General features: G+C 40.2%; 1 protein-coding gene across 4 annotated transcripts in view; it reads left to right on the forward strand.

Annotated features, from left to right (window-relative positions):
• LOC125463157 (interferon regulatory factor 6-like) overlaps positions 1 to 13,471 on the forward strand; it is a 38,616-nt gene extending 25,145 nt beyond the window's left edge. For 2 of the 4 annotated variants that reach the window (XM_048553991.2, XM_048553990.2), the window contains 8 exons: positions 725 to 931; positions 3,232 to 3,436; positions 5,902 to 5,936; positions 6,848 to 6,887; positions 7,555 to 7,845; positions 9,334 to 9,726; positions 11,925 to 12,043; positions 13,243 to 13,471. In XM_048553991.2, coding sequence (XP_048409948.1) covers positions 755 to 931; positions 3,232 to 3,436; positions 5,902 to 5,936; positions 6,848 to 6,887; positions 7,555 to 7,845; positions 9,334 to 9,726; positions 11,925 to 12,043; positions 13,243 to 13,440 — 1,458 coding nt within the window. In that variant the 5' untranslated portion in view covers positions 725 to 754 and the 3' untranslated portion in view covers positions 13,441 to 13,471. The remainder of the gene's footprint in view (positions 1 to 724; positions 932 to 3,231; positions 3,437 to 5,901; positions 5,937 to 6,847; positions 6,888 to 7,554; positions 7,846 to 9,333; positions 9,727 to 11,924; positions 12,044 to 13,242) is intronic. The other 2 variants (XM_048553992.2, XM_048553993.2) reach the window with 2 other exon arrangements.

Below are 13,471 nucleotides of genomic sequence, written 5' to 3' on the forward strand. Positions count from 1 at the left end.
TTTAAATTGTAAATACCAGTTTCATTTTTTAAGAAAAGAGAAGTGTGATTTAATTCTATTCGAGTGGAGTAAAAATGGAAATTTGAGATGAAAAGATTATTCAAGATGAGTGCTTGTAGATGGGTTTTGTTATTATCAACTTAACTTTGGAAGCCCCTCAAATTTCAACTGTTTTGTCATGAGGAAGTTCCTTCTGGGTAAATAAGATTTTCATTTTTAGTCTAACCGAATTATTCCATAGGAAGTTGTTACTTCCTTTTATATATTTGTTCTGTATTCAAAAAGTAGAAGGGTTTCAAGCAGCAAATCTCTGGTTTCCAATCCTTCAATCATCCAATATTGCTGATTTCCTGTAATTCTGTCCTCTTTTACATTCCAAATTCCCTTTGATTCACACAGCAGCCTCAGCCGTAAGCTCCGGAAATTTTCCCTAAATAATTTAAAATTAAAACCTACCACTTTGACAGGGTTTTTATTATGTGCCCTAACATCTCCTTATGCGATTCAGTGTCACAATTTCTTTGGTAATTGGCCTGAGAATCACTTGGGGATGTTCCACTGTGTTAAAAGTGTTATCAATTCTGCAAGTGTGCACCCACACAAGTAATAAATAGGCTGCACACATGCAAAAGTCTTGGGGAAAATGATGATTAAAGGCATGCTATAAATGTAAGTGGTTGTTGTTGGAGATATTTGAGTAATATTGTGTCATTGTCCTCATTAGTTTAAAGTCAGACATTCCAAGGAGTTTACAATGATGGCCATGCAACCACGGAGGATTCGCTTGAAACCGTGGCTTTTGGCACAGGTGGACAGTGGGCAATATCCTGGGCTTCAGTGGCTGGATGACCAAAGGAAGCATTTTCAGATCCCATGGCGGCATGCTACCAGACATATCCCCACCCAGGATGATGAAAACACAATTTTCAAGGTGAAATGGATGATTCTAATGGCTTCTTGTTTGCTTTGTGCCAAAAAAATTTGCTGTAAATTGTTCTCCTTCTTCCACCTATTTAATGAAAATACTCAGGGGAAGACTGATTTGGAGATTACTCACTGGGCATGAAATCACTGGATAGTATGTTATGTTTATTTTACACTCATTGCCCTGGAGAAAGTAGTGGAGAACTGCCTTGAACCTCTGCAGTCAATGGCATGTAGGTTAAAAAAAAACATTAAATATGTCTGTTTGGACATGTTATGACACAGCTCAATGGCCATTCCATCCTCGCACTTGAAGCTGCTCCTTCTGACCCATAGATAGCGAAACTATCACTGTACCACAACATGCTTTCATGTTTCCTGCGGGTATATGCACTGTTGTTAAGGATTTTCAGTAACATCTTTAAAATAGACAATAAAATCTTTGCATATAACCAAAAGAACAAAATCAGAACTAAAACCTTTTGCTTTCAATCTGGAACAGCTTCAGTGAATTCCTCTTTGGAAATAATCCACTCCCTCTTTACAATTCTTGTTGGTATTCTCAATTCTGCTGATACCATACACAGCTTGTGAAACATGTTGGAGCTGTTTTGCTACATTTGCAGTATTTTTTATATGTGCAAAGGAAATAATAAAGAAATTCCATTTCACAATCTTAATGCCCCAAAGTGCTTTACAGTCAAGGACCGGTTTTAAAGTATTGTCATTTTTGCACATTAGGAAAAGTAGTAGCCAAATGGCACATAATAAGCTCCCACAAACAGCAGTGTGAGTAACTACGTCAGCAGTTTAGGTAGTATTATTAGAGGATGAATAAATATTGATCAGAACAACAGGGATCACTAATGGTGTTGTGGGCTTTCTTACACTTTCCTGAGAAAGCAGGCGGGGTGTGTAACAAGATAATAAAATGTGAGGCTGGATGAACACAGCAGGCCAAGCAGCATCTCAGGAGCACAAAAGCTGACGTTTCGGGCCTAGACCCTTCATCAGAGAGAGGTGTGTAACATCTCATCTGAAAGATGTTTTTTGTCTGGAGAACCAACATTAGTAGCCTGTGGTTAAAGTAGAATGCCACAAATCCACCATTCTACTCTTTTAAAATGAACAATAGAAGTTTGGACAGCTTTTGGTGGGACTGTAACAAAAGGTTGAAAGATCAACAGAAACTTATAACAGAAGTTTATCAAAATTCAATGAAAATACCACTACCAGTCTGATGATGTATCCAACCCCTGTGGGGTGTTCCTTTCTAATGATTTTAATTCAACCTGACCAGACAGGTTAAAGCACAGCTCCAGGACTAGTAGGACTCGAGCCCAGACTCCTGACCCAGATGTAGGGACTCTACCACTGCACTACAAAATCTCTTCAGGTGCTGCTTTCTACTGTTTTAAAATTAAGTGACGGTTGCCCTTTCTATCTTTTGAACAATTGAAATCAGGTTAAAAAGTCCTGGATTGGGCACTGTAACAAAAATATAAATGAACAAATAGCAGAACCTTATAGAAGAGAATGGAATGGTCCTTTTTCTTCTCTTTTTTAACCAATATGTTAACTTAATTGGGTTAAACAGCCCCTGATAGGGCACTTTAACAGAAATACCATTGAACAGTTAATGGAAACTTATTAAAGGGAATGGAACAGTCTTCCATTCTAGATTGACTTCAAAGGTCTGTTTGATTAACAGTGGTAGAGGATGAACACCTGTGAATCTTAATAAGAAGATGTAATTGTTTTAACAACAAGATGTAGTTTATTGCATGATAGCAATAGACACAGTTTACATAGTCTTCATAACATATCTACCTGACAATCAAGGGAAGACACATCTAGGACCATTGGGATCTGGAGTTGGACTCCTTAATTCTGCACCCAAGATTGTATAACACCATCAGATTTGGTGGAGTGTAATATATCTCCAATATTAATTATTTCAGAATCATTAATTTATACAGCAGAGATGTTTCTGATAATACAGCACTCCCTCAGCACTATACTTAAGAATCAGCATCAAGTAGGTGCCAAAGTGTCTGGAGTGGCACTTGAACACGTAACCTTCTGACTCCAAGCAACAACTTGGGTTTATATAGTCCCTTTAAGTGGGATAGCCTAATGGAGAAGAAGGTTAAAGAAGGAGATTTTAACGGTGTGGGCTAAAAGCTTGATTAAAGAGAAGTTTTCTGGAGAAGTTTGGAGACAAGAGTTTTAACACACAACCTGCTGTCAGCTGTGGCTCTATTTGTTTTATGCTCCACTTTGTCATAATGTTCTTTCTATAACTAGGCTTGGGCAGTGGAGACAGGCAAATACCATCAAGGAGTTGATGGGCCAGATCCAGCAAAATGGAAAGCAAACCTCCGCTGTGCCCTCAACAAGAGCCGGGAGTTTAAACTGATTTATGATGGTACTAAGGAGACCCCCATGCAGCCATATAAGATCTACCAAGTGTGTGACCTTCAACAGTCCAATGGAGGAAATGTCACTCCAGGTACAAGCTGCAGAAAATGCTTCAATCCTTCTCAGGTCTTCCTTCCCTCTTCTTTCCTTTTTTGCTTTATTCTGCCCTGAAACCTAAAACAGATGTCAAACTCATTTGCACCATGTATTGATCTTTCTTCATTCCCCTCCCCAACAATAGTGCAAAGATTTATAACAGTGATGTGTAATTATTGATACTGGATCAGAAACCTAGAGAGGATGGTCTCAAGATTCTACCATGCCAAACGGTAATGGTAATGGTGAATTCAGTAAATGTTGTTAGTAGTAAGCTTCAGGCAGAAAATAAGTGGAAGCTGCCAAATATTGCAAAACCCAGCTGCTTCCTATTCCTGCCAGTAACATCCAATCCAGCCTCTATATGGCTCCAGTTCTGCACTTTGAATTTGACTCTCAGTTGTACTAGCACTGTGAGGTAATAAATTTCTACCTCATCAGTGCCTTTCTTATCCAGAAAGAAAATTGAGTTGGATGTATTTCCACCTTTGCAGCAGATTGTTTGCCTTGTGTCAAACTCACCTAGTTCTCATTCCATTCAAAATTCAATACAATAAAGATCAGCCCATCTCCAGTCCAGTATAGGGGAGGTGACAGCCTGGTAGTGTTATCACTGGACATTAATCCAGAGACCCAGCTAATGTTCTACAGACCTGAGTTTGAATCCAAGGAGATGGTGGAATTTGAATTCAGTAAAAAATCTGGAATTAATTGAAATTAAATTAATCTGAATTCTTGTCAGGAAAAACCCATCTGGCTCACTGATGCCCTTCAAGGAAGGAAACTGCTAGCCTAAATGTAACTCCTGACCACAATGTGGTTTCCTCTTAACTGCCCTCTTGGCAATTGGGGATGGGCTATAAATTATCCTTCATCCTGTGCAAAATTACAAGTCAAAATTGAAAGAGAGAAATTCAGGACTGCTATTCAGAAGCACAGGGTATAATTCATGACTGAGTGAGAGGTGTGGGTATAGAAAGCCAATCTACCATCCCCTGAGAAAAAGAACAGGAAATGACATCACCAACCCAAGGAAACCTAACCAGATAAATACAAAGCGAGACATAACACCAGCGCTTCGTCGGAGGCTCACTGATGAAGTTACCTAGAATGGTGATGAAATGTCTGAAAACTAACCTTCCAGCTCAGCGAGCAAACTCACATCCAGAACCTCAACCTGAGCTACAAATCTTCTCAAAACTCGATAGAAAGAGAATCCTGCAATTATCAGGGCATTTGGACATTGCCCTGGGAGACTGTTGGTTTTAAATAGAAGAATTGTCTCCATCATTCTATATATCTACATAACATGGCCAGTCTCTACAAGGTAGTGACTGATACAGCAACCTGAAAATTTAACTTCAAAGACACTAAGCTGTCCTCAGTGGCTAAAAAAATCTGCTGTGAATACTCAGATGCCTTTTCCCTGTCTCTGGGGCTCTCAACCAGATGGGTGATACTCTCCATCACTGTGGGATTTTCACACTGTCTCTTTCTTCCCTCTACCCTAATTACCACCCATCGCCATCTCTCTAGTCCGTTTTGTGCTGTCAACAAATCATAAATTTCAGTATCCCAATTGTCGAATGACCTGATGCACAATACCGATGCTCTGCTATTTTTGGAAGCCTTGTTGGTGTTCCCTGTTGAAAATTTTTCATTGAATCACATAACACAGTTCAAGAGATGGCTATTCATCGCATCAAGTTTGTATCAATTTTTGAAAGATCTATCTAGTCAGTCCCACTTACATGCTTTTTCCTCATTGACCTGTAAATTCTTTCTTTACAAGTAAAAATTAAGTTTCTTTTAAAAGATAATATTAAAATGTGTTTCCACCACCCTTACAAACAATACATAATTACAACTTATGAAAATTTATTTTACACCTCCAGGTCTCCTGTAGATTAGAAACCTGCATCATTTCCCTGTAGGAGAGTTGATGGCCTAGTGGTATTATCACTGGACTGTTAATCCAGAGACCCATATAACATTCTGCCCTTTAGCCAAGGAAACTTGCCATCCTTACCAGGTCTGGCCGACATGTGAGTCCAGACCCACAGCAATGTGGTTGACTCTCAACTGCTGTATGAGCAATTAGGGATGGGTAATAAATGCTGCCTAGCCAGTGATGCCCTAATCCCATAAATGAATAAAGGAATAAAAAAATGTAATGCTTGCATTGAGTTATGGGCAAGTGTTATAGTGTGAGCCTATGGAGATGAAGGTTGTACCATATCCGTCTTCCTGGAATTGAAAAACTAATATAGAAAAAAGTGAACTTTTTTGAGTGGAGTAGAAAGGAAAGGCAAACTATAAATGTTGGAAGTACAAGAAAGACTGCTAATCATTTTGAATTTGACCATTTATCAGAATTCGGATCCTTTCCAGGGATCTGGAAAGAATCAAATGCATTGTTCTTTTAATTATTATCTGGCGTGTCTTTTTTCTTTCCTTCAGAGACTATTGACTATGAAGTGGATGATGTGGAGGAGGTAAATGAATCAGTAATTTTAACTAGTTTCTTAAAGCGCCAGCTCAAGTATGAAGGCCAAAGAGTCTCCTTTTGCACTGTAACATTTTGTTATTGCATGCTCAGCTGTCTGGAACTAATATTCCAGCCTTGCAATTTGCAACATTGACTTTCCTACATCTGAGACCTCTGGACGTGAAGTTCTTTCTAAGTTTGACAGGATCCAGCTATGCAACTGAAAATAAACCCATTACAGAAATGGCTTCAAATTTGGAGCTAAAAGGATTAAATAATTCGGCCAGGACTCCAAATGTTGTCTTGTATTCCCTGGAGTTAAAAGGTCAAGAGGTGTTTAAAATGATTGATGGATCAAATAGTCTAAATACAGAGTAGTGATTTGCTCTGACCGGAGACATGAGGCGAATGCGACCCAACTTGAAGAGTATAGCCATTGAGAGATGAAATTGGGAAACCTTTCACCAAAAGGTGGAAGTCTAGAACTCTATCCTAAAACTTTGATTGCTAGGAGTCAATTGGGGCTTTCAAGATATGATTGATAAGTTACTGTTTGATAAGGATATAAGGGACATGGAGCAAAGGCAGGTGAATGTAGACGAATTACACATCAGTCATGATCTAATAGAATGTTGGAACAGGCTTGAGGGATAAATGACTTCCTCCTGTTCCTAGGTTAAAAACAGAGGCCAATGGTATACCCTACCCAAAACCAGTCTTACACATCAGGAATAGAAGCTGGGACCTTGTTGACAGGCATTACTCAGATCACCTCAGGCTGCACCTGCCAATGAGCCAGGGATACTGCTAAATATTAACTTGATGCAATTTGCAATGTCTTTTTTTTGACAAGTAATGTTTCATAACGTCTTAACAAACCTCTACTCAGTGACTGATTTGTTTCTTTTATTTTTGCAGCAACAGCTCCAAGCTTTGTTTCCATCAATGACCTTGGAAGGTGAGAATGGGCTTCACAATTATTTTGTGGTTTTTTTGGCGGGGGATTTGGGACAGTGAGTTATTTAGGATGAAATAAAGTTACTTCTTCTTAGGCATTTCCTCTGAATCAGGAACTCATGTTCAATGGGCTTTCAGATAGCCAATAATTGCAATTCATGATCTGCCACAAGTGGGGGCTGACAGGTGTTTGCAGTATGGGTGGTTGAGTTGCTGGGTGGTTTGTGCACTCCCCAAATGGTTCATCATTGGCTAGGAACTCTTATGAGTTGGTGGGGGAGGCGTTGTTTGACCCCTTCAGCAATACTTTGAGGACATTGCTAAAGTGTTTCTGTGATTCTTTGCAGAGTCTCCTGCAAATGCAACAGTTGCTTCAGGAGTCTGGGGTGTCAGAACTTGGCTTGGTTCTTGAATATAGTCACTATCACAGGGTCTCTGATTTTCCCCAATGCACTCCATTTTCACGGATGAGGGAAATGATGTTATGCAGTTATGCCAGGAATCTATCTCTGTCATGGTGTAGTTTTCAGCAGGGATTCCATCAGATCCAGAAACCCTTCCTGACAAACACTAAAACCAGTGCCTGACCCAGTGTTTTACTGTGCTTTATTTTGTCTTTAATGACAATATTTTCATTTTATTTTTCTTCTCTTTTTGATTTGTGCCAGATAATGCCAGCCTACCACCATATCCAACGCAGACTTGGTCAAAACAGGAAATTACAGTGCCTGATTCCTGTATGAATGGAAGACTTGCTAATCCGACACTCCCACATGGGGACCTTTCCCGTGCAAATCTAGATCACAGTGAACTCTCTCAGCCCAACCTTACTCATGGAGGCCTCATTCAACCGAATGTCCCTCCAGTCACTCAAGAAACTTTTAATCCACTCCCACCACAGCAAGTGGACCAGTTTCCCTCAATGACCACATCTGAAATGTTTATCAACTCCCTGCCGTGTAAGTTACTGTTTCTTCTTCTTGGCTTCCTCCTGCATGATGTGAGAAATGTTGGCAGTTTGCTTTCGGGAGATGTGTTGACTTCATAAAGGATCAAAAATTGGTTATTTAAAACATTTAGAATAGAATTTTGACTTGTGCATTAGTACTAGATAGTTATTGTGCAATATACACTCCATTTGTGATTCCGTTCTGTTGAAGGAATTAGATTAAATATCCAGAAGGTAGAAGAACTAGTGGTTCACACAATCCATTCCGTGTGGGGATGGGAATAAAACATTATGCTAATAGGATGGAAAAAGGTCTGTGTGTAGCACAAATATTGCCATAGGCCAGTTGAACCAAATAGCCTGTTTCTGCACCATATATTTGATCTCATTGTATTAGGCCTGGAATGAATTTGTTAAGCTGTGTGGGGATGGAGTTTGTTTGCTTCACAGCTGAGTTCCATTCGGTCTTTGCTGACGAACTATACAAGTGATTTGCCAGGAGCAATTAAAATCTTGCGATATTTAAACTCTCCTCCATTTTAAAATGAAATGACATAGTTTGTTTTATCATTGCATCCCAAAACACTGCCAAAGCAGCTTTTATACAGTGAAGTCACTGATGTAATGTAGGAAATGCAGTAACCAACTTGCACACAGTAGGTTCCCAGAAATTACATCAAGATAAATGACCAGATAATCTGTTTCTTTGGTGATTTTGGTTGATAGACAAATTCTGACCTTTGTACTGTTCTTTGAAATAGTGTCACAAAATCTCTAAATATCTTATCTGAAAGTCAGCACCTCTAATTGTGCAGCTTTCCCCATAGCTGGCGTCAGACTTGAATATACTCAAACTCGGAGAACAAGAGCCGACAAAACCGTAGCTAACTCTGCATAATGTTTGCTTGCTGTAATGCCTGTAGCATGAGCCTCATAAGCACCATCTGTGTCATCCTTTTCACATACAGCAGTATTTACAGTACAAATACAGGTCTTCTGTCGCAACTGCCTCCGATTATGTTCCACACAAGACTCCTCCTGCTCCTTTTTACCATCTCTACCTTCTCTACCATTTTCTTTCCTGTTGTTATCTAGTTTTACTTGAAATATATCTGTGTTATTTGTGTTAATTACTCTTTATGGTAGTGTGTTCGACAGTTTCTTTTTATGACCATGAGCAAAGATTGTTCTCCTGAATTCTCCATTAGATTTAATAGTGATCACATGATATTTATGACCACTGAAGTGTTCTGCTCTCTATGTGGAAACATTTCCACAGCTACTTTATCAAACTGTCCCATAAACTTAAAACTTCCATCAGTTAACCCAACAGCCTTCTCTCAAGAACCAATTTTTCCCAGGTAGATGTAACCTCTCAGTTCTGGTGACATTAATGTTCTTTACACCTTCTCCAGTGTTTCTATAATTTTGAGACCAGAACTATTTACAATACACCAAATGCGGTCTAACCAAGGCTCTGTCTCTTCCTATGGGGCAGTGACTGACCTGGATGTGAAGTTCCAATACCGGGGCAAACAGATGGGATCGTTGATCACTGTCAGCAACCCTCATGGCTGCCGTCTGTACTATGGGGACCTAGGCCCTATCCCAGACCAGGTGGAGCTCTTTGGACCCATTACCTTGGAACAGGTCCGCTTCCCCAGCACGGACCAGGTCTCTCATGAGAAGCAGCGATATTACACCAATCACTTGCTGGATGTCATGGACCGGGGTCTCATCCTGGAGATCCATGGACAGGATATTTATGCTATCCGCCTGTGCCAGTGTAAGGTGTACTGGTCTGGGCCCTGTGCTATTGGAGCACCAGGACCCAACCCCCTTGAGAGGGAGAAGAAGATCAAACTCTTCAGTTTGGAAAACTTCCTCAGTGGTGAGTCGGTTGATTTTTAAAAAAATTTGTTTATTTTGTTTTGTCTGTTTGAAACAAGGTCAGGAATATTTCCCATTTTGGTTGCTTAGTGTCTACATAAAGCTTTCCCAGCTCGGGTATAATGTGATTAAATACAATGTAAAGCTCACTGTCATTCATTCAAATAACTTGCTTTAGCCCCAATCTCAAAAGAATGTTCTCAAACAGAACAAGGAATATAGGGCCTCCTGATAACATCAGGATAACACAGACAGCTTTACAGCCACTGAAGTTGTTACTTTAAAATATAGTCACTATCATTATAAAGAAAACACTACAACCAAATTGATCATAGCAAGGTCACACAAACAGCAATATGACATTAACAAGATTTTAGTGACTGTGGTGGTTGAGAGATAAACATTGGCCAGATACTGGAGATTAGTGCCATGGGATGTACTTGTTATTTTCACCTTGACAGACCAGATTTAATACTTTTTTGAAAAGGTGGCAATAATGTGCATTTATATAGTACCTTTAAAATAAAAAAAGTCCCACAGTATGCCATAGATGAGAATTCTAGACCTAAAGGTAAGGCAGCCGAACGCATATCCACTAACGGTGGAGCAAAGGAAACTGGTGAAGAGTAGAAATCTGAGGATTTTAGGGCTGGAGGAATTTACACAGAGATAGGATGTAGCAATGTCATGGAAAGATTTGAAAACTGGGATGGAAGTTTCAAATCTAGGTTGCTGCTTCATATATGCATGGGAGTGCCTGCACAGATTTCGCGATCAATATTTTAGGTAAGGACTTAAACCTTCTGACAATGAAATATATGGTCCCCAAGGATCTGGCCATTGTGCTGCAACAACTTTTTATCAATGTTGTTTATCATAAATGACATTGTACATGATTATGCTAAGTATAAACTAAACTATGTTTCCTCTTCCTCCTTCTCCACCTCTTGAACTGTCTTATGAGCTACCTGCAGCCTTCAGCATGGTTGGTAATGTCATCTTCTTCCAAATCTCTCATCCAGATCCATTCTTATTTTCCTAATCATAGCCAGAGTGTCATTTGCAATGGTTTCTCATCTTGTACCTACATCTTTACCTCTGGCATCTCCCTAGGATCTATCTTGCAATCAGTCCAGCAACACCTCTGCACCTGCTGACCTACATTAGATTTGATTCCCTACGGTGTGGAAACAGGCCCTTCAGCCCAACAAGTCCACACCACCCCTTGAAGCATCCCACCCAGACCCATCTCCTATAACCCACACACCCCTGAAAACTATGGGCAATTTAGCATGGCTGATCGACCTAGCCTGCACATCTTTGGACTATGGGAGGAAACTGGAGCACCCGGAGGAAACCCACGCAGACACGGGGAGAAAGTGCAAACTCCACACAGACATTCGCCCGAGGCTGGAATCGAACCTGGGTCCCTGGCACCATGAGGCTACAGTGCTAACCACTGTGCCGACCTTCTGTTTAAGCAGCATCTGGATTTTAACATTTTCAACTTTTTTTTTTAAGTGGCTCCTTCCAGGCCCTCCAGGATAGCTACATCAATTTCTTCAGCATCCTCTATTTTAATTGCTACATGATTGCCATTGCAAGTTCAACTTCCTAGGTCCTCGTGCCAGAATTCCCTCCCTAAACCTCTCTTACCACCTTTAAGACAATCTCTTTAACCATGTTTGTATCTCTCTATTCCATTATCGCCTTACAGGGTTCAATGTCAAATTCTGTTTTATAGCAGTCCTATGAAATATCTTCAAATGGATTATTCAGTTAAAGGTATTATGTAAATCTAAGTTGTTCTCTTTCTCCCTCTTCTTCTCTCCCACCCAACCCAAACTACAAAACAAATATTGACTCACTCCTGGCATCTTATGTAAAGGACACATGACAATAAGCTTGATTGAAGAGGCAATATTTACACACTGCCTTGTGGAGGATATTAGGGAGAAGATTCCAGAGCTTAAGGCCCTGACAGCTAAAGGCACAGACACCAATTTTGGTACGATTAAAATAGGGGATGCACAAGGAAAGAGAATTGGAGGAGCACAGCAATCTCAGAAGAATGCTGGGTAGAGGTCACAGAGATGGGGGAGGGAAGTGAAGTCATGGGGCTATTTGAAAATAAGATGAGAATTTTAAAGGAAGGATGCACTTTTTTTTCTACATTCATTATATTCCTTTCCTTCACAGAATTGATAATGTACCAGAAGGGACAGACTAGTGTTGCCCCACTTTATGAGATCCAGCTCTGCTTTGGTGAGGAATGGCCAGATGGTAAACCCAAGGAAAAAAAGTTAATCATGGTGCAGGTAACAGTTTGGGATAATGCAGCCAGGGTGAGGAGTTGGCTTCTCTCATGTGATGACTCTAATTCTTTGGGGTTTGCTCACATCTCTAGGCTCATACATACAGGGGCAGAGTACTGGGTTGCTGCTGTCACCTTAGAATGGACACCCACCCTGGGGAAGATCACACAATCTGAACACTTTCTATATGGGGAATACAACTGTCTGGACACCCTTTCCTAATGTCTAGATACACATCCACTCCTGTGATGGTTTCTCTTCCTTTTGAGAGAAAAGGATCTTGTGCCAAATATTTGCTGTTTATAAAAGTGCCTGTGTTGGTAAGTCAGCCACTTCGGGTGTTGCCAAGAATCTGGTACCTACTACAAAGGAGATCCTGATCAGAAGCTGCCTTTTGGTAAATTCCATAAGATGATAAAATATAGGAGCATAAGTAGGTCATTCAGCCCCTCAAGTCCATTCTATCATTCAGTGAGATTATGGCTGATCTGATAATTCTCACCTGCACTTGCCCATCCTATTACGATAACCTCTGGTTCCCTTAACAATTCAAAATCTGTCTCAGCCTTGAAGGTATTTGATGGCATAGCCTTAACAACCGTTAGTGTTATAGAATTCCATAGATTCACAACACTCAGAAAAGAAAAATACTCCTCGCCTCGGTCTTAAATAAGTCATTCCTTACTCATTCAGTTATACCCTCTGGTCCAATACTCTCCAACAAGGGAAATAACTCCCTCATGAGAGTTCTGCCCTAATGGTGTTATGGATCAATCTGCACACATTGACTGCAGTGGTTTGAGAAGGCAGCTCACCACCACCTTTTTAAGGGATACAAGGGACAGGCAATAACTGATGGCCCAGCCTGCAATGCCTACAATCCATGAGTGATTTTAAAAAAAACTGTCCTCATCTACCTTCAAGCCTTCAATCTTGTATGTTTCAATAAGGAACTCCAGTAAGTGCACACCCAATCCACACTCTTGATAAGAAAACTCTTCTCTCTGGACTACCTCCAAAGCCAATACATCTTTCATTACACAAGCTGTTGTCTGGCTAGTGCCTTTTACAGTTTTAGCAAGACCTCCCTATTTTTTTAATACCCTATTCCCATTGAAATAAAGACCAACCATTTCAACTTGAATTACAAAGTGAAATATGGTAATTTGACACTTAGCCTTTTCCTTTTCATGATGTTTCAGGTGATTCCCGTTGTGGCAAGGATGATGTTCGAGATGTTTTCAGGAGAGTTATCATTCGACAGTGGGAGTATCTGTCTGCAAATCTCGAATCCAGACCTTAAGGACAATGTGGTGTTTCAATTTAAAGAACTTCATCGATTACTTCAGTCCCAGCAGGGCCAGGGACAGTGGCCAGTACAGCCTACCAACCTACAATGAGGTTACAAAGTGCCCAAGAGGAGAATATAAA

Source organism: Stegostoma tigrinum, chromosome 25, assembly GCF_030684315.1.
Source record: "Stegostoma tigrinum isolate sSteTig4 chromosome 25, sSteTig4.hap1, whole genome shotgun sequence".
NCBI lineage: Eukaryota > Metazoa > Chordata > Chondrichthyes > Orectolobiformes > Stegostomatidae > Stegostoma > Stegostoma tigrinum.